Source organism: Scatophagus argus, chromosome 17 (assembly GCF_020382885.2).
Source record: "Scatophagus argus isolate fScaArg1 chromosome 17, fScaArg1.pri, whole genome shotgun sequence".
Lineage (NCBI taxonomy): Eukaryota > Metazoa > Chordata > Actinopteri > Scatophagidae > Scatophagus > Scatophagus argus.
This window is the reverse complement of record NC_058509.1, coordinates 17,421,622-17,449,104: the sequence shown is the minus strand read 5'-3', so window position 1 is coordinate 17,449,104 and position 27,483 is coordinate 17,421,622. Positions and strand designations below refer to the sequence as shown.

Sequence of the window (27,483 nt, the reverse complement as noted above, 5' to 3'; positions counted from 1 at the left end):
CATTTCTTTTTTCACTCTTTAAACTGCATGTCATGTATTGTTTTTGCTTTGATCTACCTCAGAAGGCCTTTTTACCTCTGTGGCCAGGCACTACAGGTGAACAAAAGTCTCTGCGTTAATTTGGCCATGTTTTCTAATAAACTAAACTGCAAAAAATGAATATAAAGGAAAGGAAGATGGAAAGAGAGGAAGCTGATCAAGTTATATTTCTAGCTGTTTGAGCCAGTAGGTGCTGTGACAGTGATAAAAAAAAAAAGAAAAAAAAAAGATGGTGCTGACAGGAAGGGGCTGAGAGAAGAGGATTTACCTACCCAGTCTAGACAACTGATCTGGGGATGAAGAAGGCTGCTGTTAGCCAAATCCTCCATCTCCCTTCATGCCATACCTGTGCTGCCTCATCAATCCCAGAAAAGGGCATGTTTTTCTTTCTGGGGGCAATATCTACAAACAATATAGTTTTAGTGCATTTTTCTCTGTGCACAATTTGAATTCTGATGAGGAAATGGAAAAACAAAGACCGTTTACTGGAGAATTTGTTATGCCTCCTCTACTTGGAGCTAAATCCCCCAGAAAATGTATGATATATGGAAAAATCCCATTGTAAAAGCTGAAAAAACCTCAATAGGGACCAAATATGGATCGCAATATCCACCACTAAGGTTTCCTTAAGTGGTAAGGAAGCCTGGTGGTTCAAGAGTTCATCCTGTAACAAAGAGGTGACAGGAAGGTCACAGGTTCGATCTCTACGAATGTCAATACCCATCAAACATGAAGCTGATCGCTCATTTTAAGCACGTCTGGACAAGAGAGTCAGTTCCTGTAAAATGTCCTGTGAAGGTAAAGACGATAAGAGTTGAAGAGCTTTATTTGTAATGCTATATATTCATTTCAGGGGAAGGAAAATCATTACCCATAATTCATTATTCAGCAGCACTAAAGTAAGAGGAATTCATATGTTTTAGTATCTCAAGTTACAGACCATTCACTGGAAATATGCTATGTTTAAATGTTTTGCTTTCATACTTTTTTTTATGTCGACGAGACAAATTGCTAATAAGATGTAAATATAGTACCAAAGGTGCAGCCTGTTACTACACTTAAAGGAGCAGTAAGTGATTCAGAGAGTAAATAAGTAAATAAAAAGTCAAAAGTAAATAAAAACAGTGAGAAAATAAGAAAATACCAAAAGCAAAACACTGAGCTGAAAACACTAAAACGCTCCATAAAGGATTAAAGCAAGCTAAGATGATAAGTTCAGATCAAATTATTAATACCAGGCTATGAAATAATCTATACAGGGCAAATTTTACTCAAGTAAAAGAAATCCATCTGATGAATTTATGTCCAACAGAAAATGCTAAATACTGAACTATTTTTAGCAGCTGGTTGCTAACTTTTCGTTTATTATACGGTGTTGTGCAGGTAGGTTTATCTTTTTTTGCTGGAATCTGCTGCCTGCTGCTGGAAGGTTATGGGAGCAATGAGACTGTGCCACCATGGAGAAGCTTAAACAGTGAGCTGATGGACATTAAAAAGGTCTATTCTGCAAGACTGTCACCCCGAGCAACACCTTTCACAAAACTTTATATTTTATCTGCATGCCATTGTCAAATTTGTGCCTTGAGTGGTTTCCTTTGCATTTTCCTATGGTTCAAAGTGCTCCTCCGACTCCCTCAGTGGGTGTGGTCTCCTTCTTTCCATCACCTGTTCTTTCAGCACACCTGTCCTGAATTAGTCCTGTTCTAATGTCAGTTTTCCCCAGCCTCTGTCCTCCTCTTGCGTCCTCACCTCATTCCCCTCACCTGTATGTCTCCACCCATCTCTCCACCTGCACCTCATTCCCTTATTAGCTTAGTTTGTACTTAAGGTTCAGTTCTTTGTCCAGTTATCTGCTTTGTTGACCTCTTTTACTGTGGTTCTGTTTTTGTTTTTTGGGATTGTTTTTTGTCAGTAAATAATGAATCCCATAATAATACTGATCAGTGCAGCTTTAAATTCATGTTCTTCTTCTCCCTTTTACCCTTTAGTTTCTTCATGCATTCAAAAACATGTATCAAAAATATATTTTTTTTCCCAACACATGAAGTTATAAATATACGACAGTGATATCATGAAGTATAGCTTGGCATTAGTAGAAGTTTGCATGAGGATGGTGATGACAAAATGAGTTAAATTTGCAGGTTTATAGGCTTACCATGCCAATCATGAAAATTTGGATTTTGTCTTTTAATTTGTAATGACACCACCAATAATTAGCTTTATTGGTGTAAAAAAAGCATTATTGTATTTAGAAATAAATGTGCACACAGAGATGTCTTTTTGTGTGCATGCAGCAGTTTCATCCATCTGGCTTCAGGAATTACAATGTCAAATGCAAGCAGGGGGTCTGAACATGAGATCAAACAGTTTTGCAGTCCTAGACAGTGAAAGAAAGAAAGAAGAACAATTTATAGAATAACCATTGAAAATGTAATACCCCCAAGCATTGTTAATGGGAGAGAATATCACACAGACTTCTATTTTTCAAGCTTACACGTCTTTTCTCAGGGAATGAATATGTTTCACGTCCAGAGGCAATCAGAGATGGCAAGAAGGAGCTTTCATCCGGAAAACCAGCCCAAAGTAAGGATACACTTAGTGGAAGGAAAAGAAAGGACACATTCAATATCTGGAATAATTTTATGAGAAATTTTACAATTGATAATCCATAAATTAATGAAATAAATTCACACAAAGCAATGGAGGAAGTGGGGAAATAAAGCCGCATAGGAACATGGACTGAGATTCTCCTATCTCTGCCACAGCAAACTTCCATTAGCTCTTGTTAACGACAGAGAAGAAATGAAAGATGGAAGTGCTGGGGGGGAAGGAGGTAATTGGCTACAGCTCTCGTGCAGCGGTGTGCTGCTACTGGGAAAAATCCTCGTCAGCACAGGGATGAGGGCAGCTTATTACACATGGAGCAGCACCGAGTGGCAGGTACAAAGGTGGAGATTCTGAGGAATGATAATTATCTCTGTAAGTGGGAATTCTCGAAACAAGCGCCAAAACCCCGCCCAGGTAATGGCAGTTTTGCTTGGCAGTTTGGATACTGGGTTATGTCAATAAATGGAGCAAAGAATTCTTTTAACACCTGCCAGACTATCTGAAAATTACACTGGAAAAGAGGTTAACTATTGAAATGTGTCTCCATGTGTAGTCATGTAGATTTTAGGTAAAAACAGCTGATCTTAAGTGACAGTTAGAACTAACAAATGCTGATATTTTTGAGAGCTGGTGATGAAGTGAAGGAACAATTCAGTGACGTAATTCATCACCAAATTGTATACTCAGCATACACAGGAGATTTGTTTTGACCAATTCACTAGTGGAAACATGCATGTATTTTGCATCCTTCTGGACAATCTTCTATAAGTTCTAATAAGATTTGTGTTACATGCGAATTAAAACGGGAGTAAAACGGTGGTACAATATATGATTCTCTTAAAGTTGAGCTTCTCATTGTTCTTATAGCTAAGTAGGCTCCAGTTTATGTGAGGCTGAGAAGGTGAAAGAGCCAGGCACTGGTCTGTAACAGGACAGAAGGTGCAGAGCAGGTTTTCTTATTAACACTTTTTTTTTCTTTTCTTTTTTTTTTTTTTGCTTCAGCTGTGCATTGGGCCATTACATTTCTCATCACCCCTTTCAAAGTGCCAAACAATGAACCATCCTTTACATTGCCTTGACAAATATGAAAAAAAAAATACTATCAGAAAAATTAAAAAAATTTCCAAATATCCACCAGCTGTGTGTTGGAAGACCATCAAGCTTTTCAGAGGTTGTGCAACTTAAAAGCTCAGTAATTACTGTGTTTCCATTATTCAGTCCCTATCTTTCTGTCTCTCGTACAAGATAAGCAATTTAACAAACAATGTCTCTGTAAATTAAATCAGAGAACATATCCCTCTTGGCACTATGAGTGTTTCTGAGCTTCTCCAGCAGCTGTCAGGAGGCCTGTCTGGCTATTAAGGCTGGACGAGCGGTTTCTGCTCTCCATTAGAACTGTCAGCTCCACTGAATGACTCTCTTTAATCACTGCAAATATCATTTCACACAAGGAATTTCAATCCCCTCCAGAGCAACAGAGAAGACAAAGGCACATCAAGTGAGGCCTTGCAAGAGCATTTGCAGGCTGGCAGCTGGGAACATCACACCCAAGGAATTGTGACTTTACAGAGAAAACGCACAAGACTGTTTTGGTGTGAAACTGCTAAATGGGATAGATGAAAGTATCAGAATTTATTACCGTGAAATCACAATGAATTTGACTGCTCCTATCAGCACAGCGCAAGTATCCCTCCTTTGATTCATGATGTGCTCTTGCTTCTGTAACACATCCTTTGAGGCATGATTTGGATATGACCAAGTGATCCCTCATGATGGATCAGATCAAAGACTCAATTTTCTGCTTGTCTGATATTTCAATGTCAAAACTATTTGCTGCAAAGGTTTGTTTCCACGTTCTTTCAGGCTGACCACCCACTGAAATAACGATGTGGCCACACCGCTGCAGAGGACCACTTTCTGTAAATCTTGGTATCCTCTTTGGATTTGTATTGTACTCCATCCTGTGTTTACACAGCTACAGTACACACAGGTGCTACCAGAATCCTAGTGTTACATGTTCCATTTGTGATTGCTCTGTTATCGACCTTTAACCCTCACAGAGCACAAAAGGAGCTCGCTGATGCAGTAGCTTTTCTCTGGGGCCATTAGTTCAAACTTACACTCTTATTTAAACTTGCACAGGTCTTTTTGGAATTTGAGAGGTCAAAGGAAAGATTCATGTGGAGGGAATCCAGGAAGTTATTTTTGGCTTAACTTTGAAAATGTTCTTTTTGCTTTAAATCCAAAACTGTTTAACCTGTTGAGAGGCAGGTAGACGAGAGAGGTCAGGGCTTTGACTCGGCCACTCCAGAGCATTCACTGTCATTGTGTTTAAACCATTTCTGTGTAGCTTCTGGTTGTCTGCTTCAGGTCATTGTCTTGCTGGAAAACAAATCTTTGTCGTAGCTCTCTTGCAGACAGAATTAGATTGTTGTCCAGGATTTCTCAATATTTTGCTGCATTTGTTTTACCCTCTACCTTTACAAGCCTTCAAGGGCCTGCTGCTGAGAAGCATTCACACAGAAGAAGGCTGACACCACCATGCTTCACCATGGGGATGGTGTGTTTGCAGTGGTGCCCACCAAACGCGGTGTCTAGTCTGGTGGCCAAAAACCCCAATTTGGTCTGATCAGACCAACGAACTTCCTTCTACTTGACCTTGGAGCCTCACACGTGCCTTTGGGTGAACTTTAGTTGAGATTTAACATGAGTTTTCAACAGTGACTTACTCCCATCAAGCTTTGACTGATAAAGAACCTGGGCAAGAGTTGTTGTAAGCAGAGTCTCTCCCATCTCAGCTGCCAAAGCTTTTAACTCCTTCACAGTAGTCACAGGTGTCCAAGTGGCCTCCCTCACTAATCTCCTTTTTGCATGGTCACTCAGTTTGTGAGGATGGCCTGTGATTGTCTGTTTTCCCAGAAAACCAGGCAAGCATATTCTAGTGAGATCTATATTAGCGAAAGTTCTTCTTGCTCATTTATAACCAGAAACCAGATGCAAGTGATGTAACTTTATTTTCTTTGAGAACTAATGCAAAGATGACATAATGCTGCTCCTTTTCCACAGGCAAAGAGAGAGAGAATATGCAGAGTATGTATCATCATTCTAGTCTCTTTCTGGCTGGAGGAACTGAGTGTATTAAAATGAGCCCTTTTACAACTGGCCCCCACTGTAATGTGATTACTAAATAACAAATCACAATTCTTACTCTAGCTGTTAATGTAAAACTGTATCAGACACAGTGCTGGTCATAATGTAAGTGAACTGATTCAGTGCAGTAACGCAAAAATAAAGAATTAAAAATAACATTAACCAACACAATGGTCACACCAGACCAAGAAAGCCTGTTGCAACCCTCATAGGTATTGAACAGGGCATCCACTTTATTGTTTATGGATTCAAGTTTTTATGTGTACAAGGAAGAATGTGTTATTTCAAATGTTACTTTGTCTTTCTTGAATTGAGATCTCCTGCACTTCTCCAAGTGATGTGTCATTATATCTGACTGACAATTAGGCTAACTGTCAGTGGCAGTGTAGGTTTTTCCTGTCATGAACCGGAGGTAGAAATATCTATTACCTCTGTCCTCTTCAACCTTTGAGGACCATTGGTCCATGTTTCTGTGTGAAAGGACATGGCTCCAGCATCGGGCAGCGCATCCCTCTCTGTCTCTGCAGGGCCTGCTGGGACCTCTTAAGTGACAGCGTCACTCGAGCTGAGGCTGAGGGCTTCCTCCAGTCGGCTGCTTGGCTGCCTGCCTGCCCCTTTTCTTCCAAGCTCAATGGACATTGATCCCCTAGTAGCGACACTGTGTCCCAGGGAAGGGTAAGCAGATACACATTGTTGCCTCCAACAATCATTCTGCCCCTGTAGGGACAGGTCGTGGTAAATTAATAGTGTGCTTGCAGCGACTAGATATTGTTAATGTATTTGCTATTGATAGAGTGAGATAACATGAGTAGCTTCAGCCTTACTTAACACAAAACATAAATCCTCCAAGGCCATTGAAGAGAAGGAGCGGGAAGAGCAGTGAGATATTTCAAGATTTTAGTCAAGTACAGCACTGGCGTATTAATTTAGTTCTTGTGAATAATACCACGCTTAAAGTTAAACTTACTGATCATCATAGGATTTTCACTTTAAAAACCAAAGTCAAGTGTTGACTAAATGCACTACTATTTTAGAAGACATGATTTTATTTTGAATTTTTGCCTTTTTGACAATTGAACAGTAAAGTGGCAAACAACAGATTTGTGAAGAGGAGTGCAGAGGAGAGAGGATAGGAAGTGAGTGCTGAAAATATCCCCTAGACCTTGTAATCCTCTACTCAAAATCGTGACAGCCTCCTTTTTAACTGAACAGATAAAACTGCTTGGAGATGGAACCTTAACGGTCCAACTGAGTGCTTTATTCATTGTCTACACAGTGCTTGAGGAAGGTGAGCACCTTACACCTAGCAGACATATTTTCATATTTCTGTAAAAATATCTCCTTGTCAGTCCACAAAAACGCACTTTACCTAAAACTCAGGGCATTATCCACTTGATCCTTCATAAGAGCTGTCACAGTGCTACATAAACACTGTCTAAACCCACTTTGAACTTTTGGATTTGACAGGCTTTGGTGGGATGTAACATGACTTATAAGACTTTAAACTTGCTTTCGGATGACAGAAGAAGCAGAGACCTCCTGTTAGGTCCATCACTTATGTTACTCCACAGCTGGCTGCATGCACAGACACAGAGCATATGCGTCTGGGACCTTATACTTCTTTGACTTTAGGCGTTTGTCGACCACCACTGTCAAGGATGCCACAAGTTATCATTCTATACTATTATGTATGACTATAATGAAAAACAATTGGCTGTTTGGTAGCACTGATGTCATTTAGTTAAGGATGTCTACAACTACAGATAATGCTGGCAACTTCCAATTCATATGTTGCTTAGGCCATAAGATGGCAGGGCATATTAAAATGCTGTTTAGAAATAAAGCAATTCATGCTTCTTATGCAATTTAAAATAAATTTATTTTAGCCCAATTTTATGAATTAGGGCAAGTGCCTTACTACCAGTGATAACTGTGCTCTTTTTATATGACTTTTATTTTTCCAAAAAATAAACAAAATCCACCAAACTGCATATTGTAATACTAATATGCACCACATATAGTTTAAGTATGAAACAGACTGATACTAGCAGTGGAATGTACTTCTACTCGGGTACTCTGCTTAAGTATACATTTGAGGTACTTGTAAGTTTTTTCTTGTCATGACACTTTATTTTTATCTGGCATCTTTAAATTACATCTCTGCATACAAAACATAGCTTATCAAAGCTAATGATCAATTAGCATACAGACAGAAAATTAGTTGGCAACAAGTTTGATAACTGTCAATTTTTATACGTAAATTTTCCTGCAAAAGCATTTCAGTTGTAAAGTTTTGCTGTTATTTGTTTTGTTTTGTTTTTTTACTGTATTTTAACCAGGCTAACACAGCAATAGCATGCAGTTCAAAAAAACAGACTTTCTGTGATTGAATGAAGTTAAGGAAGCTAATTTTTTCCATTTCTAAATAACTAAATGTGAAAGATACACTTTACTATGGAGTAACTCGCACAATAAAATGTGTTAACTGGTTTCGATGTTGCTCCTGGCAATAACACACTGACACATCTCACTTCTCCATCCGCTGAGACAGACACCATTTAGGTCCCAACCCCGGATGCCCTTTCGAAAATCTTCCTATTCTTTCTTATTTGTGGTTGTAGAGTCAGCTCAATAATAAATTAATTAATAATTTTATTTAATAGCATAAACTTTACCAGCTGTGATGGTGCTAACTAGTTAGCTAAGTCACTAGGGCTATTAACACAGCATGCTTCATCAATTTTAGCAATCTGCCTAAATGGAACATTATCTAAAATTTCAGCAGTTCAGTAATCATAAAGACAAAACGGCGCTCGACACTCAATTCAGGTGATAAGCGTAATGTTACATTCTTACAAGGCCAAACCACGGAGACAAATTTGGAACAAACCCAATCTGATCTGTTGAGAGGCCTCTTCGCCACCCCCAAGAAAAAAAAATGTGATATAGTCTGTGCAGCCTAATATTACAGTTTGCATATTTACATATTACTTATTATTTAGTTTGCCATTTTTAGTATATTTACAAGCAATGAAATAGATATTACATAGGAAGTCTTGAGTTGGGATGTGAGCCAAGTAGAACATATGGGGTTGCTGTAGCATCGAAGGATCGTAGCAGCTAGTGCATCTGGGCTTGTAGCTAGAATTATCATCTGACTGATGCTTTCATCTCAGCTTTACAGAACGCTGAAGAATTTTTAGTGAACATACTGTTTTGATTCAATCTTACAACTCTCATCTGTTTTGTTCCCAGACATAAGAGGCAGTTATTTTCAGTGAAAAATCTCTCAATAAGCCCACTGCACACCATCACCAACAGGAGACAGACAAGATTAGCAAGATAGCAGAGCTTTTTGCAGCCTTTGATATTTCCCTTAAGTGATGGTGAAGAGCTGAAGGTTCACATGTGTCTATCCCAATTGCTGGCATTTAGCTTTGCAATATACAAAACTTGAGCAGGCAAGAGAAGGTGAAAGTTCTGTCAGTGCATCTCAGGCTGCATGGCTGTGCTATTTCCAGGAAGAAGTACACACTGAACTTGAAAAAGACAGACTAGAGAAAGATTCACTTTTTGCCAACACAACCAGCAACCCTCTGCGCTTCACTGAACACCTACATGAGGCTTCTTTGCACCATTACATCTGCTGGGTCACAAGGTCTGTAAGCGATTTTCTCTGGTTATATTGGGAGTGAAGCTGTAACTGCCTGTTCCCTGAACATCGCCTACCCCATCCCTCCACACCCAGCCCCCAAGTAACCCACTTTCTTTGAAGGAGAGTGAAGGGGACTCGAAGCTAAGGGAATGAACATCACGGCCAGTATGTATGTGAACCAATCAAATATAAAACCTGGAACTACCCATTGTATAAAAAGCTCCCATAGTCCTTTGGGTGTGATTGTAGAACTCCATAGAATGTTGAAAAACACTGCGTTCACGTGGTGTTCACATTTTGTCCTGAAGAACTTCACAATGGCCATGTTGTGCTTAAGGGATTAGTTGTGTTACTGTTGATTTTCAGACAGTACACCTCCTCAGTGGTCAGCATTGTACCTTCACAGCAAGAAAGTTTGGGCTCTCCATGCCTGTGTGGGTGTTCCAGTTTCCTCCAAAAGTCCAAACACATGCACATCAGCTAAATTGGACAATCTGAATTGTCCCTAGGTATAAATGTGCTGTATTTGTGTCTCTGTGTGTTAAGTGTGTGACAGACTTGTGTGGCTTGTCTATGGTTTAACCCCCCTTTTGCCAGGGCCTGATGGAACAGACTCCTATACTGAATAGGACAGAGAGGTGGTTGAATGGTATGACTATTAAATGCAGAAAATTGGGAGAACTAGAGTAGCTTAGAAATCAATCAGCCATTATTTTTTGCTGCCTTTTGTGGAGGACATGACATGAAAAGGCTCAGCCTGTGTAAAACACATGGTTGTAGCAAAGATATAACATATTTTCAGCATTATCACGATCTCTGCTGTATGACAAGACGCAGAAACACGATGCATCCCTTGTGTATTATTTTTCTTGATCAACTTCAAGCCAAGCTCATGTAGATTCTCTCTATTTTCTCTCTGATTTTGTTCACCCTTTCATTTGTGCTGTCAACACGTGTCTCATGACTGTCTGCAAACCAGTGCTCTATTGAGGGACAGCTTTTACCCCAACAGAGGAGGGTCGGTGACTTACAAGCTAGCTGACTGGGATGGAAAGATGAAGAGTTTAATTCTATTGGAATTAACTAAAAGTAGCACAAAATTGTAAATGCTGTTCAGAATGTTCAAAATGTTGATGTGACCAGGCCTGCATAGGCTGTGTTGTTGTATATAAGTATACACGTATATAAGTTATCTCACATCTTACAAAATTTCTCTTTTGGGTATGCACAGACACTCAAATCAGGCCAGTATAGCTGGTATAAAGCATTTAAATAAAATTAGTATATTGTAAAGTATATTTTATATACGAATAAACAACAAGAACTGATGGCTTACTTCTAAAGTAATTCAGACTTGATTTAAGTAGATTTTAAGTGGAAGCAGACAACTGCTCATCATGTATTTGTCTATGGCCACCGATTGATTGTAACATCAACAAAACATACCCAGAACTAATAAAACTATTTCTGCAATTTGGTGGAGCTCATGAACTTCAGGTAATATGAGCAAGCTGCACCATCGGTAGGCTATATATCCAAAGCTGGGAGACCCCACACAGTCAAGCCCACATTCCACCAAACCATACATTTTTAAGCCCTGATAGCTTCAGTAATTTCCAGCCTCTGCAGTAAAAACATCCAGACACACATTTCATGGAAACTTGAAAATGACTGCTCAAGCCTGTATTGATTGTGATATATATCACTCCACAAAAACTGACTTTTAAAACCACATGGGAACATTTGTTGTTGAAATCACCCAACCCACTTTGTTTATTTAGTAAATCATATGTTAGGATAATATAAAGGCCCTAGGTGGAATCTGTTAAATTAAATATCTCATATGAAATTTATACCAACAAAAATCAACAGAGAGCAAATATTTTATTTTGCTATGATTACATATTTATCTATTATTTTATTTTGTCTGTTGTGTTGATGATTTCTTTATATACTCAGAAATGTATACATTTCATGAGCTTTGTTCTCCTTTTTGTTCCTGCTGTTCTAAACCACTTTGGCTGAAAGGATGTTGTAAGCAGGTTTTGTTGAATAGAACAGTAAACCATTTATTTACTTTAAAATATCTTTCAGTAAAAAACACAGATGGAACCATTTATTTTCAAAAATATTAAAATAAAATATTTACTATGTTGCTATTACTTTATTAGAGTAAAAGCATCAAAAAAAGATTTCAAAGACTCATTTTAAAAGAGAAATCTGAAACTGCGTCAGTTTGGTTCAGTGAAACATACTGAACTTTTACAGTAAGTAAAAGCACACATATATATTGCACTTTTTAAGACAACATCTGGTGAAATGATTCATTGAAGTTGAACATGTATAAGATATCTGGCTGAGACCACATGACAACATACCTCCTTACCAGCGCTGTTGCTTATGAATCTGTTCACATCTCACAAAATGCTCTGCAAGGAGAAAATGTTCCACTCCACTGCACAGAGAAAATCAGTCTCTCTCATAATAGCTCTGGGCAATTTCAGACCACACAGAATGACAAGGGAATCAATTTTCCTGGTTAGGTTATAGATGGATTTTCTTCACCCGCTCTTTTCATAAGAAATAACTGAGATATGTTACATAAATTATTAAGAAATCTTCAGCAGTGTTACATACTGTGGGCTACACCTCTTTCCTGAGACCTAATGATATTTTTATTATTATATATTCGGAGAGAATTTTAGAAATTTGCATTTGCTGATCTTGCTTTACATTTCCGACCAAAAATTGAACGGCTCAAGTAATCTAGCACCACATTCATGAGCATTGAATATTAAATAGTGAATAAATGTCCTGTGATCCATCACAAGAGTTCTCAGTTAACTTGGTTCAACTGAATTATGAAGAAATGGAGAGTAGATGGATCCAGCCTGACCTCAAGTGGAGGATACTGGACAAAACAGTTGAGAAAAAAAAAATACAGCATAGTCCATACAAGGGCTGATGGTATGCTTATTTCTCTGGTAACATCAGAAAGTTAGCCCTAAGTCATTAGGGCCTTCTCACTGTCAGTATGTCCTTTAGTGAGACACATAACTCCTGCCTGCTCCATTGATGTTAGAGCTGAAAAGCTCAGAATATCACCATTTATTGTGAAGTAATGTGAAGTACGTGTTAATAAAGACATGTGCAAAGGTAAAGAAGAAAGTCAGACTGTCCAAAATGATCACTTTGAGCAGTGGAATCCATTAATTGGAATAATGAACGCACTACTCATCAAATATGTCAGCTACTTGTCATCATCTTGCACAGGGGTGGGACAGAAATTCATATCATACAAACACGAAGGACGTACATCAGCTGGTGAATGTTTAAAGCTTCAAGGTACTTGACGAATTTCACCCAGGTGACATGTCAGAGAGATGCTAATTTATAGTGACTGGCAGCCGGTTATTGGCAGACCAGATAACCGTTTTGGACTGAGTATTTCCCTCAAGGACTGATTAGTGGACTGGTTAGTCCGGTAAAGCTGAAACTAAATACACGTATATATCACTGACTAACAAACTATGACTATAGATGAGTTGTTTCATGTCATACATGATAATGAGATGTAATTTAAGGATAAATTAACAATTTTTTTCTAACTCAATGATCTGTTGTTTTCACGGGTCAATTTGGCCTCTAAAATGCTGTGAAAACCCAATTGCTCAGCAACCAAAGTGATGACTTTAAATTGATACCAGAAGGTCAGAGAAGCAAAGTATTCCTTTAGTAAAAACGGTGTCTTTAGAAACTGTTAACAGGAATATTTTTGATATTCTAATTAAATATAGAGTAATTTACAGGTCATTTATTTGTCCTTGTACAACGCTGTGCTGCACAATGGAAAGAAAGCAGGTTGCCCCCTTCATGCTACATACATAGAACATACACAGGTAATTAATTTCAGATTAGGATAAAAATAAATAAAACAGAGCAGTATATACAGTTGTTAACATACACATGTATACACACAGGAAATAATACACTTGTGCAATTAATTACCAAAATTGGCATTTATTCCCTTATGATCAGCCATAGGACCTGAACTGACCTTGTCACTTCTGCTTAAAACACTCTTTGAATGATAAACGTGTAGGTCCTACTTTAAACTGGGTATTTCTTTCACTGTTACATTTGTACTTTTACACAGCAATGTAAAAGATCTCCGTACTTCTTCCACCAACAGCTGGTTGCTACACTTTGCCTGAATTAAGGAGTGTGATTAGCCTACTTTAACTTGTTTAAGTAAGTAGGTCTGGGTGGTAGATGTAGAAAGCTGCAATAGCTTTGAATTTGCTTGCTACTGTCAAGTTTTTAACTTTATATATATAAGACCACTGCATTCAGATACTGTAAATAAGAGCTAAATGTCAGGTGTAAAATGTAAATGTAATTATTCCAGCTCCCCGGGCTCACGGTAGGCGGGACTCTGTTGCTATGACAATGACGTCAATGTTGGTGTCGAGTAACCAAAGGTCAAAATAAAGACAAGTGAATGAAAACGGAAGGAAACTTAACGGGCTGCCTAGAATAGGAACCAACATGACCGAATCGACTCAAACTTCAAACTGTTTCACTGCAGTGGGTGTCAACCTAACGTTGTCTGGGAATCATCGTTTTATTCGCGGGTAAGGAAACGTCAGACAGCAGAAGGTTAGGGTCACAGGCAAGCTAGCAGAAGCTAGCTATGTCAGCGAGCTAGCTAGCCTAGGTCGTTGGCTAACAGGAGCTAGTGCTAACAGTTACCACATTAACATTGTTTGCTTTGGCAGTCTTCCTGGCAAAACAAAGTTAGTTCAAGCGGTTCTCTGCCGAAACCATTTTACTTACCGCAATCGACGCTTGTTACTAAAGGCTATCTTGCTGTTTAAGTTAGCTTTTTCAGTGTTGCAGTCAGTCAGGACAGGACACAGTAGCTGGCCTTGCAACAGTGAATGTTTCCCAGCTGTGTAACTTCACTGACATTACCGTACCGTATACTGCGACACGGTCTAGTATCTGACCGAAGTGTTATAGCTAATGTCATTGATGCAAGTTAATACGACACGTCAAGCTAACTTGTTAATGTTTGCAAAGCAATAAGTCCAGATAAAGTTTTTAAAAGGATTCTTAAGTCATAGAGACACATAGCGGTTGCCCAGAAGTCATTAGTCTTAATAGATGCATGGCAATGAGTTTTCAGTTTAATATTTTTGTGCGTTGTCATTGAAAGTCGTCCTCAGCATCAGTATGACTACCCAGTTAGACTTGTGCAGAATAATGGAAATGAGGTCAGACTAACTTCTTTTGTTTCAGCAAAATGCAAGACTACAGGCAGCAATGCCTCTGACACGGGTGCCTGGATTCGCCACAGACATCATCAACAGTTGCAGTCAATGTGTTACCGGCTAGATGGCCACTTTCCATATGGTTTACTGCACTTACAGAGATGTACCTGCAGGATGAAGCCTGCATAGTTTCTAACATGCTTGATGGTCGTGTTCCTTCTCTCTAAATTTTCCATTACTTGTCAACATTGTGACATTTTCATCGGCTGAGCACAATATTGCCTGTGACTAAAGTTGTGAATACACCAGGTAGTTTGGAGCTGTAAACATCCCCGACTGGAAGCTGTCTATCCGCAGAGCTTTCAGTCTGATGTTTACTTCTGCCGACTGCCTCCTGCTCCGCAGATATGGAAGAGCTGTGTCATTTTATTTGCTTCTCTAAAATCCAAACTTATTTGTCTTGGGAAGGTTGTATTAATAGGTACTAATTGAGCCACAACGTTCTGGTGGCTTATATCCTCGATATCAGTTGTTCAGAGTCAGTTCATGTAAACATCCTACACTCAGCTGTAATCAGTTGCAGCAGAGGCTGAGAGAAGGTTGTTTACTTGAACTGCCTGGAAGTGACACATTCACATCAAGATCACAGGATTATAAGGTCAGTTATTCTGTTTAAGAAAACATACAAAAAACAATTAGAAGAAAGATTAAGTATTAAGTATTTAGTATCCAAACAGATGTAACTCTTATATATGTGGTCTTTTCTTACCATTTCATACCATCTTGTAGCTTTTTGGATTGTATTTTAGACAAATGAAGTTTTATGAAGATGTCATCTTGAGCTTTGAGAACATGTCACAGACACGTATTCTTGTTTGACATTTCATATGCTAAATGATGAATTGATTTTAATGTAATTAATAATGAAAATAATCATGAGCTGCAGCCCTAATAAACGACTAAATGAATGTGACAAGTATAGACTGTGCTCATTACCTTGTTTCCATGGTGACAGTGCATGATGCTGTTATGTCCTCCCCCCTTCAGACAAATCAAAAGAAATATTATCATACAGTGTCAAAGTGAGAGCTTCCCTTGTTGTGTAACAGTGTTGAATACTTGCATGAAAACCATGCAGACCAGCTGAAAGATGATGTAATATGTTATTCAATTCAGTGCAGTTTATTTAAGGTGCCAGTTCATAACAGAGTTATCTCAAGACACTTTACAGGTGTGTAAACAACACATTCAGATAAAGAGAACCAGAGAGAAACGGGTCGCAGCGCAAAGCCCCACAATGAGTATGCGTTTGGCGACAGTGGCGAGGAAAAACTTCCTGTCTCGTATGAAGACTACTGTCTCACATTTCTGTTCGTGTATTACAACTGGTTGGATATAAGTGACCTAAAACTGAAAACAAATGTGTTGAAGATACGGAAACATGGTTTTATAAATCATTAAGGGACCATGGCGTGGGAGTTGAAATTAAAGATCAAATATGGTGTGTTTGAGGGGGTGAGCTGTGGTACAGCTCCAGCTGATTTCCTGCGCCTGCTTCATGTTGACCTCTTAAATAGAGTTCTATAAATAGAGACTCTGCGAGTGTACGGATCAGTCTAATTCCTGGATACATCTGTTAATAAGCAAGAGCTAGTACTTTATTGAGTAAAAAGGAGTTTATTGTTACCAAAATTTGTGTTTATTTCTCCAGTCCACTTAATTGTTGACTGTGTGCGTATAGATTTTGTCAGGTTTGTGACATCATGTGTAGCACTACTTCAGCCCTTGTGCAGATGTTTTTTAGTTCTGGAGTTGTGTAGTTATGACAAAGCAAATTTAAAATTGTTAAAGGACCTTAAAAGTTGAAATGAATAAAACTCAAAAATCAGAACGCATCCTATTTTCTATTAGATCTTTCAGACTATTGAGCAACTAGTGGTTATAATTAAATTTATAAAATAACCATATACATTAGCACTTCATGTTTTATAATGTAGCCTCACCACAAGAGAGTTAATAAAAGAGATACATTCTTACATGTTTAGGAGGAAAAAAAATAAGATTTTTGTGAGTATGATGCTAAAATATAACACAAAGTGAGCTTGCTGGACTAGGGTTTGTTTACTTATAAATACACTGAGCACCCACAACATGAAAACCACTGAGTGAGGTGAATAACATTGATCATCTGTTTAAACTGCAATGTTCTGCAGGGAATCCTTGGGTTTGGGTAATCACAGATGTCCTTTAACACTAAACATTGCAGAGCAAATACCCTCTTTTTTAAAAAACTTTATCTAATTTTTTAACTTGCTCAGTCATAGTACTAGTTGCACCTACAGGCTATACTGTATACTCACCACTAGATGTCAGGCTTGTGCTTCTATTCAGTCAGTAGTGTTCACACGTCACTGTCATTGGCGAGTTCCTGAAAATGTACCAATTTATTTGAGATATATCAAATGAAAATGATTCTAATGAAAGTGTAGCAGCAGACTGTATGTCAAGCCTAAACCCTGGCTTTCGATTTTCAGTGACAGTATAGATTGCATGAGATAGCATAGATAGCATGAGATCCTGTTCTGTCGTGCTGGTTGGTAATGCTTTCATTAACAGTGCCACAGGTGGCCATGTCTGCTAAAAATCTTTTTCTCTTTTTCTCTGCAGCGAATAAAGAATCACCTATATATCCATTATATATTATTTGTACATACATACCCAATCAAACAGGCCAGAGACGTGTAAGTGACTCACCCATCACCCATCACCCCGTGATTCGTCAGTCCACAGGCGTGTCTTACACCTCTCCATCCGACACTTGGCATTGTACTTGGTGATGTGAGGCTTGCATGCAGCTGCCTGGCCATGGAAACCCATTCCATGAAGCTCCGCTGCACAGTTTTTGTACTGATATCAGTGCCAGTGAAAGTATGGCACTCTTTAGCTATGGAATCAGCAGAGAGTTGAGGACTTTACGCTCTAATGCGCCCCTCTGTGACTTTACGTGGTCTTCTTCGCTGAGTTGCTGCCGTTTTCTAAATGCTTCCACTTTCCAACGATAGCACTTACAGTATCTGCAAAATGAGTACCGCAATAATGAACTGCTTTGGTTTCAGATCGGAATAATTTTTAACTAACAACGAATGATTAAAATGATCAGTTCTAAATATTTTCACACTGAAAAAAATTACTAACAAAAATATTTTTACTTGCTTTTTAAACTTAAATCTAAAACCTAAAGCTTTTAAACATGCTTAAGGTTTAGATTGCACATTCACATTACCGTCAGTGCCATAATTCACTCTGCTGTAACAGTAGAGCCTGAGCTTATCTTTCTTTGTACAAATTTTTTTGTTCATCTCGCTCGAAAGCCTTTGACATACTTGATTTGCATGCTGCAGTTCTCTTCTGTTGAGTTGGTTTGTTTGCAAGGTGCACTTGAATTCACAATGCTCAGCCCCTGTGTGTGTGTTTGCATGCAACTGCTGTAGATACTCCAAGGATATATATTCTTATTTCTCTTTTTAGTTCCTCAACTATTTTGATACAAGCATTGACCCATCAGCAAGGTGGACAGCCTTCAGACATTTACTCACCAGGAATATCTGGGCATTAACAGTACTTGATTCAGGAAACACAGGGAAAAAATGATTCATGTCACAGTAATAAAAAAGATAGTTTTTAATCATTTATCATTCATTTTCAATTCATAAACCTTGAGCTCAAGTGGAGTTACAAGTCACAATCAAGGTGCAAGCCTTTAAGGTTGATTTGTACTTTTCATTGAAAAAGAATTAAAAAGGTGAACACTAAAGTGTTTTGCTGCAGGACTAGTCAGTCTCTAACAAGTACTGCTGAAACCAAAGAATATTTCAGCTATGTCTGTAAAGTTGACATTTACCAATGGAAGAAATACACAGCATGTAAATGAGAACTGTGGAAAGCATCTTGACAGCACGATGAAAGAACAGGTGGGGCATTTACAATATGTGATGCAATACAGAGCTGAGTCAGTTGAGGTACAGTATGTGGAAAACCCGGCTTGAATGACGAGGTTACAGCAAAACAAATATATTTAGTAAAGGACCTGTTCATAAAATCTATGCAGCCACACCTAGCATTTACAAGTGGCCTGGGCTAGTGGCAGAACAAAATAGGACAATAGGAAAGGAAAACATGAACAGTGTGTGTTGTTCATGGAGCATAGAGATGAGTTGCTAATGGTTGCTGTCGGTTTGTACAATGGAATAATATGAGAGTGTTCTGTTTGGTCAAACTGGGATAAAGTAATAGGACTCAGTAGAGCATAGTAATAAGAAGAGTGACATAAAATCTGGAACCTTTGGATCCTGTGCATTGAGGGAGGATGGATTCGGCTTATTCTGGTGCATCCCACAGATTCTCAGGTTGGGATCTGGGGAGCCTGTCGGTGACTGGGTACCTTGTCCAGCTGGAGGGAGTCTGCTGTTGACAGGAAGAGCCATTCTTATGTGGGGGGTTGGGTTGTATTTGGTCTGCAATGTTCAGGTGGGTGGTGTGTGTCAGAGAACATCCACATGATTGCCAAAACCCAACCCTGCAGAACACTGAATTGTAATTGTTATTCACTTCACCTGCCAGTGTTTTCAATGCTGTGACTGATCAATGCATTTTCCACCAGATAGGGCCGTTCAGTCTCCGAGGTGCACGAGACGAAATGAAGCTATGAAAAAACTTGCTGTTGCTTGCTTTGAACTTAACAACTACTCTGATCTGTTCTCCCATTCACCCTTAGGTTTACATATAAATATTATATAAATAAACATGTAACAGAGCATGACAACTTGACAAGCATGTAGATAGCAGAAATATCATGAAAAAACAGAAAGGTATGAGACAATTCTTATACAATTAGTTGATTCAAATTCATGTGCAGGTTTTCCTGACAGTCAGAATCAGAATTCCTTTATTTATCCCTGAAGGGAAATTCTTGAAATCAGTCAGTACAGCATCCTACAGCAACAAAAAAATTCTCGGCCCCCCGCCTTTTTAAACACTCTAAACAATAGCCAGATTAAAACCCCCAGCAACCTGACAGCTCTGGACATGTCCTCGAGACAACTGCTCCAGCTGCACCACACAAAAATAAGAACCTAGACTTTCCACGCTAGAGAACCAATCACTGCTGATAACTCACACCTGCACATTCACCCAACACATGCTAACTGCAGGATCAAACTCTCTTAAGTGAAACAGCAACCAACTAAAACTTTCCTATACCAAAGTGCATCTCCCAAATACAGGGTGTGCTAAAGGTAACCGTGATCATACACATAAGTAAAATCCCATGCAGCAGAAAATTTAACTACACAGAAATGAACCTATGAAGCAACTTAAATTAACACAACATGTGTAGTCAGTGTAAGTGAGTGCATTAGTAAAAAATGTGTGGGTTTCCTCCAGGTGCTACTTCCTCCCACAATCCCAAAAAACAGCACAATAGGTTAATCGGCTACTCTACATTGCCCTTACGAGTGAGTGTGTGCTGTGGCTGTCTGTCTTTGTGGGCGTACCTCGCCTCTCGCCTGTAGTCAGCTGGGAAAGGCTCCAGCCACGCTTGTGACCCTGACAGATAAGAGGTATAGAAAATGGACGGATGGATGGAAAAGACAGGTTTCTGAAAGAACTGATGGGCTCAGGTATCCCTTAATCTAAACCACTTTTTCAAAAAAATACGTGTATTCTTGTAGCACCTACAGTATTTCTATAGTAAATACAAAGTGTTTGTAAATAAGACCAAACAAAAGAGCTTCTGTCTAGGGACTGAGATAAGAAGTCACAAGTTTACACCCAGAGGCCTTATAATCTGTGCAGTATACAGCCCATTATCTCTGACCATTGTTGACCTTTGTCTGAATTTATGACAAATGTTATTACTGTCTCATGATCACTGTATCTCTCAGACCTATGTCACATCCTGTGGCTTATCAGGTAAAAGTGTCATAGATAGCCATATAACATTATCAATAAAACACAATAAATGATGTAGCCTGCCTTTTTTCTTCCAAGTTAACAATTTTATAATTATTATTATTAATTTAGCTATTTTTTAGATTTTGTTTTTTTAAAATGTGTTTTTTCCCCTAATGTTTAAAGTCAGTCTTCATATTTACTATACAAATTTGATATAATTTCATAAGCTGACTAGCAGCCAGTGACATGGTCACATGGCTAATCACTCTTGCAAAGGGACATCTGCCTGCTTTCCAGGTGATTTTCATACATTATGCAAAAAACCAAAAACAAAAAAAAAAAAAAAAAAAAAAGGGAAAAAAACGCAAAGACCAGATGTGTCTGCTCTACCTTAAACAAACTGGACGAGCTCTAGCTGAGGCATTAGGCCTACATCGTGTTTATTTAGCTGAAGATAGTATGTTTGGTCAAAGGGAGAATGCTTTCCCCTTGGCACCAATTTCACACCAGTATTTTACATTAAATCTTTCTCTTCCATCACGCTAAAACTGTTTTCTAATAAAAAAAACAGGTCAAGCCTATACAACATTTCATAGTTATGCTACTTAACCAAGTCAATAAAACAATGTAACCTAATTCTGTATTAAAGATAAATAGTACATATCAGTAGTTCTCAAACTTTTTCAAGTCAAAGAGACACTTTAACTGACCGTGAACCCATTCAGTCATGTATGAAATTATAGCAAAAATAAATCATTCCCCTTTGTGATAGGGACCCCTGAAACCCCCTCAAAGACTCCTGGGGGTTCTCAGATCGTAAATTGAGAACAACTATAATGAATGAATGTACTTCACTATTTCTGTGCATCCACAATCATCTAACTGCTGTGACATTAAACAGATGCACAAGCTACTGAGGCTGTACTTAAGCACAGTGGTTTTTTCAGCCGATATGCATCAGCATGCTAACCTGGTCACAAAAACAATGCTAACATGCTGATGTTCAGCAGATAATAATTACTGTACTGATAATAATTCGTTTTGGGCATAATGCGGGACAAGTTGTGGTGCTATATGCAAAGTAAAGGCATTACCAAGGTTGTAACAATCCATGCTTTGGGTAAAATAAATATCTGTACCAAATGTATTTGTAAATCATCCAACTGTTGCAGAAACATTTTGTTTAAAAACACAAATGTGAACCTTAAATGTTGACCTGACATGCGGAGTTGCGAAAGTAAGAAGAGCTGCAACTAACTGCTACTTTTCTTTTGTAGAAACAACTGTGACACTATGAATGCCTTCCAGGAGAGACTGTTTCAAATGTGCATTGTTATCCCCATATGAACTCTATTATCATGTATCAAACACTTTTGCCTTCCAACATATTGGGGCATCCCGTATTATTATTACTAGATCTCTCAGGGTACGACAGTTGACTGTATAAATATTGGAAGGAGCACTGGATCTGAAACATGAAACCAATTGGGCAGTGCTTTAAGCCAATGGTACATTGGTTTCAAAAAGAAGTTTGATTGTAAGCTTATGAAAAACTGACCCTACTTCACACTTGATTTATTACCTCTGTATACCGTTTCCTAATGAATTTATGGTCTACAGTCTCTAGTTTCGAGTCTTCTCCAATACAGCACAATGCTCATTTTGAAAATTCTGGTAACATTTGGAGTAAAATATACAATAAATCAGGGTTATGCTTTAGGGTGAGGCTCCCTCGCACTTGAAAAGTCACTACCACAATTCATGGCGTAGCACTGAGTATCTTCCCCAGCTCCACCATCTCATTCAATTATAGTCTGCCTGCAGAAAAAACCAAGATGGCGACAACTGATATGCCAGACTTGAGGCTTCACAACAGTAGTCGTCAGTGTAATGGGTGACGTCATGGTGGGTTTACATGTGAGGACAAGGCAGTTGCTTGGAAGCAACTCGTGCAGCTTGGAAGCTAGTCTGTGCAGACGTGCTTTTTGAGGGTTGTAGGCTTCATAATCTTGTAAATTGTGTGCTGTGAAGGCTTGAATACTTTAAATGCTGAGAGAGAAATTAAAACCCTGTGTAAAACATGAGTTTTTGTTGCTCAGCTAGCTGTTGGATAATTTCATACTCATGAGTTCCAGGGTGTACTCCAGTTTTTAACTTTTTGTTTTTGAGTTTTTCCCAGTAATGACTCCAGTTTCCATCTTTGTCTGCTCCAAAACCAAACACATGGACCTGGGAAAACAAAGACATATACTAACTAAACAGAGGCTGACACGCTGCTGCGAGAGCCTAACATTATTGAACTGTCAGAGGAAAGTAAATTAAACTTTGAATGATTAAACTGGTTAAACTTGATTATACAATTAAATGGCAAAGCATTTACTTCCAAGAGGCCTCTTGGATAACAAGGATAATAACAGCAAAAACACAAAAACATCTGCCTCAGCTAACCTTCACCATAAAGGTGGAAAAACAAAAAAATGTTTTATGCATAGTTTTCATAATTCTGGAAGGCTGAGAAGCACACTGTGTCATTTACACTGGACTTAGTGTGTTAGATAGTGTGTTAAGGTAACACTTTCATTAGGTTAACTACAATTTAATTTTTTTTTTACAATGAACTTACCTCATCGCAAATATGCAGGGCAAGAACCAAAGCCATGAAGCCAGTGGATGGATACTTGCCCTTCTTTTCCAGCCAGCCATTATGAACATACCTCATGAAAGCTGGATTGATCACCATCACCTGTTATGAAGAATAATCAAACTTTTAAACTTGTTTTGGTGAACTATTACCTTTGCAGCCAATTAAGCCTATTGTGAAGTGCATTAAAAACAATACTCACCAAATCTTTGTTAGCTTTGATGTTTGATTTTACTGGCATATATGACCTGATGAAAATACAATGAAATGTCAAACTCAATATAAAATGAACTATTCTGTATATTTTTGTGAATAAAATTATGCTGTATACTGTCCAAAAGAAGACTAAAGCAGAGATGTTTCTTAATATGAAACCCTGTCTCAGGAAGGATGAAATTGCTTGCAGGGATGCAGATGATCTTTGTACATTCTCATGAACAATGATTTTCAGGTATCTCTTCCCCTGCTCTATCTTGACCTCATGCATAATGGTCCCTACATGCTAAAATCAGCAGGAAGCCTATCCTCAACAAGCCTGAGATCAAAGACTATCAGAAGAACCTTATTATATTAGAAGAAAGAATCAGTTTCTCACATCTCAGTCTCTTACAGAGCTGTATAATGCACTGGCCAACACCTCAATTGGTATGTTGTAAATTAATGATGTTTGGATACCTGTCCTCGACTAGCTTCAGAAAGGCAGCTGACAACGGATAAACAAAGCCATCAAGACATGAACTCCAGGACACGAAGACAGTCATCACTTGGTGTTGCCTACCTTGCCTGGCCTGCATTACCTGTTGCACTCGCACTGAATATTTGCATTCTGAATTGTTGATTTCCAGTGACTAGCTAACAACAATACTAGCAAAAAAAAGCTGAATGGATAAATAATTGCAGAAGATGTTCATTAGTGGATTTATCATTATCAGTTCATTTTACAAAGTCTCCAAAAATCACCCAGTCATGCTTTTTCCCACTGTGAGGTCAGCAACGTCTTTTAAATGACTTCAATCAATTCTCTATATTTACTCTCTATGTTGCTCTTCTGTTGTGTTTGATTTGCGGGCTCTGAACTGGTTGTTAAGCACATTGGGAACCTGGTTTTTAAAAGGTGCTATATAAATAAAGTTATTCTTCTTATTATTATCATTATTATTGTTATAAATCTACATTCAAGGCAAATACTGTATAATCATAATCCATGAAGATACTCACTTTCCAAAAAATCCTGTGGTGGTGGCCTTTATGAGCCACTCAAGATCCTGTATCTTGAATGGAAATAGCACAAGATGAGTGTTGTTATCCAAGTCCATGGCGCTCTCTGGATACATGATATGATGAGTTGTTCTGGTTCCAACATCTGTTTCATAGCCTTTGATATGACCAGTGTTCATTCTAAATGGTACAGAGGGATATATTTTGTCACTGTCCTTGGCAGAAAAACATTAGCAGACCACTTCAATTTTGACCGGTTAAGGTCAAATTAGCTGTTTTGTCCCACTGTCTCAAATCATTTTTTTTTTCTTTTCAGATGGTACCAACCAAAGACATTAAAACGGTTGTTCGTAGATGAATCATTTACCTTATGACACTGTCTTGGAAATCTATGAGAGGTCCAAAATGTGATCCCTTCAGATTACCAGAATTGCCCACTACAGCACAAGTCCTGCAGCGGTTAGGACTGGGCTCTACCAACTTTGGACTGGGTGGGAACACTTGAAACAGCCTGTCCACCGTTTCATTGTAGGAACTGAAGTTGCGCTTTTCAAACTGTAAGCGCTGACACAGACATAGATATTATATAGACATATATATATATATATGTATATATATATATATATATATATAGACATAGATAACCGGTAACGAGTTGTATTATAAAAAACAATCTGTGAGACAAGTAAATGTTTGACAGCGATGACGACAGTTTAACATGCTACACAAACAGGTTACACCTTACCGTCCACCAGTTGAAAGCATCCTCTGAGAGACTGTGTCTTCCTGACAGAAATGGATCAACAGATTTGTTGAAACGTTGCACAAGCCAAGGATCATCCTCTAATAAACATTTCTCACAAGCACAGGGGCCCGTGCTCTGAATCTGGAGTATGAACTCTGAAAACCCAATATGTCTTCTCAAAAACACACAAATTCCATAGACACAAAGCAGGAAAATGAGCAGCCTCACTTTTGAATGCATCTTGGTTATGTGGTGCTCGTGACTGGGAATGGATTCAAATCTGTGAAGTATGTGGTGAAATGAACAAATGAGTCTCAAAAAATAAACAAACTTGTCGTGTCGAGCTGTAGTGGAGAGCTAGAAATAAATTAGACTAACCTAACTAAATTACATAAACTCATCTTCATACAAGTCAAATGCGTCATCATCAAATGAACATCGCAGTATTTCTGTCATTTCACATGATTATTATTTCACTTCATTTCTGTAGTAATTTTTCCATTCATAAATGAGTCAAAATAAACTTCAAATCACTTACATTTGAGGAAATCTGACCGGAGTAAATCCGAACAGGTATGTTGAGTGAACGAGAGAAACAGAAGGCTGTACGGTAGGATGAGGTTAAACAAGTAGCTGTCAGCTTTATTCCCACTCTTATAAAGTGAGGAGGGGTGTGGCTTGTACAACTATGTTTATGATTTACAAATGAAGAAAAAAAAAGAAGCTGCCCAAAAGTTTGAAATTTTAATCTTCTTCATAGGGACAGTTTATTTATGTCGATTCACCTTCAATTTTAACGGTCATCAAAAATTCACAAAATAAGTTTAGATCTCTTCCTAACAGCACGAGTGCGTATGTGTCCATAACCTCTAAATAATTAAATATTTGCATCTAATTTAGCACAAAGGGCGGCAGGACTAAATAAGCTTTGTACCAATATTCAAAGTAAAATTCTAATGCCTGCCGCGGCTCCCTGTCCTCCTCTGTCAACACAATAAAAGACAATAAAACCAGCATATATTACTAGCTCCACCAGGTGTAACATAGCCTACCATCTGGTCAGTTAAACATATATCCATTCGTTCTTTAAACTTTTTATCCCCTCCAAGATCAGGATCGTGGGAAACAGGCTGCGCTTCATCCGTTTGCCAGTCCGCATCTCGGTCCACGGAGTCCTCTGCTGAGCCGGGAAGAGCAGCGAACATGACGGCTGCGTGGCTTTTGCATTGCTTCGAGGCTGTAAGCAGTCGTGATGCGGATAGTAAAATGGACTCCCTCCGACTAATTATTTTCTTTGGCTGGAATTATGAGTTTTACAGTTCATAGCCCTGCCCTTGAGGAAAGACGCGGTGATTATCAAGGGTTCCGATTCACTTGAAAACTTATAAATAAATAACGAGTTATTTTAGGCTGTTACTCCTTGGTTGTTAGAACTAGAACTCTCATCTGGTGTGAGGAAAAAAAACGTTTATCCTGCCTACTAAAAAACGGAATTAAATCTTATCTGTATCCAGGGCCGGGCCAAGCCTTTCTGTAACCCTAAGCAGAATTTGATTTGGGGGGCCCGCTGTCCCTGGCTATTGCCCATGCTTAATCATTCCTACACCTATGATACAAGAAAGGCTGTGCTCTTTGAAGTAAGCGGGGTATGTGATTGAGGAAATGCACTGCAGTGGAAGTTTCATGCCTATCTGGGGCAGATCTCACCATCCATGTTCAACTTGGTCACGTTTTCATTGAGAAGAAGGAAAATTGCTGAATGTTTTTTACAGAAAGGTAGTTCTGAACTGATACTGTTGACCCAGGATGTTAATCAGTGTGTATACATTAACTAAAAATCAATTGTTTTAGCAGCAAAACAAAATATTGAGTGGGATAAATGATAATGTAAACTAATAGAGTTATGAGATATTATAAGATTTTTATTTTTATTTATTTATTTTTGTCTGTGAAAATTCTTGTTCTCAGATAAATGTAAAATTTAAACACATTTCCACCATGCCCCTGCAGTCCAGATACCTCTCACAGCTCTGACAAACTTGTACAGCTATTTGAAAAGAGAGGAGCACATAAAGGGCGAGTGACTGCAGAGCTTTTTGGCTCACATGCACGATGTGTCATTGAAGGACCCGATGAGGAGATCATGGTTCATTCTGATAAACCAGAGAACATTGAGACTGTCTTAGAAGTTCTGGACAGTACT

The 27,483-nt window shown here is 38.5% G+C and overlaps 1 protein-coding gene and 2 long non-coding RNA genes across 3 annotated transcripts; 1 reads left to right on the top strand and 2 right to left on the bottom strand.

Moving 5' to 3' along the window:
* Positions 1–5,652: 5,652 nt before the first annotated feature.
* On the bottom strand, positions 5,653–17,487 carry LOC124074819. Its single transcript, XR_006845923.1, has 4 exons — positions 17,443–17,487; positions 17,085–17,152; positions 15,721–15,765; positions 5,653–6,513 (listed from the first exon to the last, which is right to left on the bottom strand). It is a non-coding gene; the product is annotated as an uncharacterized LOC124074819 (long non-coding RNA).
* On the top strand, positions 13,881–15,506 carry LOC124074818. The gene is made up of 2 exons (XR_006845922.1): positions 13,881–14,085; positions 14,753–15,506. It is a non-coding gene; the product is annotated as an uncharacterized LOC124074818 (long non-coding RNA).
* Positions 17,488–18,381: 894 nt separating the features above from the next.
* Positions 18,382–26,898, bottom strand: LOC124074816 (CMP-N-acetylneuraminate-beta-galactosamide-alpha-2,3-sialyltransferase 1-like). The gene is made up of 7 exons (XM_046418098.1): positions 25,819–26,898; positions 25,281–25,560; positions 24,903–25,099; positions 24,536–24,715; positions 23,520–23,565; positions 23,300–23,419; positions 18,382–22,905 (listed from the first exon to the last, which is right to left on the bottom strand). The coding sequence occupies exons 2-7, from the start codon at positions 25,518–25,520 to the stop codon at positions 22,738–22,740; spliced, it is 951 nt and encodes a 316-aa protein (XP_046274054.1). The 5' UTR covers positions 25,521–25,560; positions 25,819–26,898; the 3' UTR covers positions 18,382–22,737.
* Between the last annotated feature and the right edge of the window lie 585 nt (positions 26,899–27,483).

Excerpts from the sequence above, each read along its gene's own strand:
- LOC124074816 (XM_046418098.1), bottom strand. The coding sequence starts at position 25,520 with ATGCATTCAAAAGTGAGGCTGCTCATTTTCCTGCTTTGTGTCTATGGA. Across the intron at positions 24,716-24,902 it reads TTCCAAGACAGTGTCATAAG|AATGAACACTGGTCATATCA; the intron begins GTAAATGATTCA and ends TGTACCATTTAG. Across the intron at positions 23,566-24,535 it reads ACCACAGGATTTTTTGGAAA|GTCATATATGCCAGTAAAAT; the intron begins GTGAGTATCTTC and ends TATTTTCATCAG.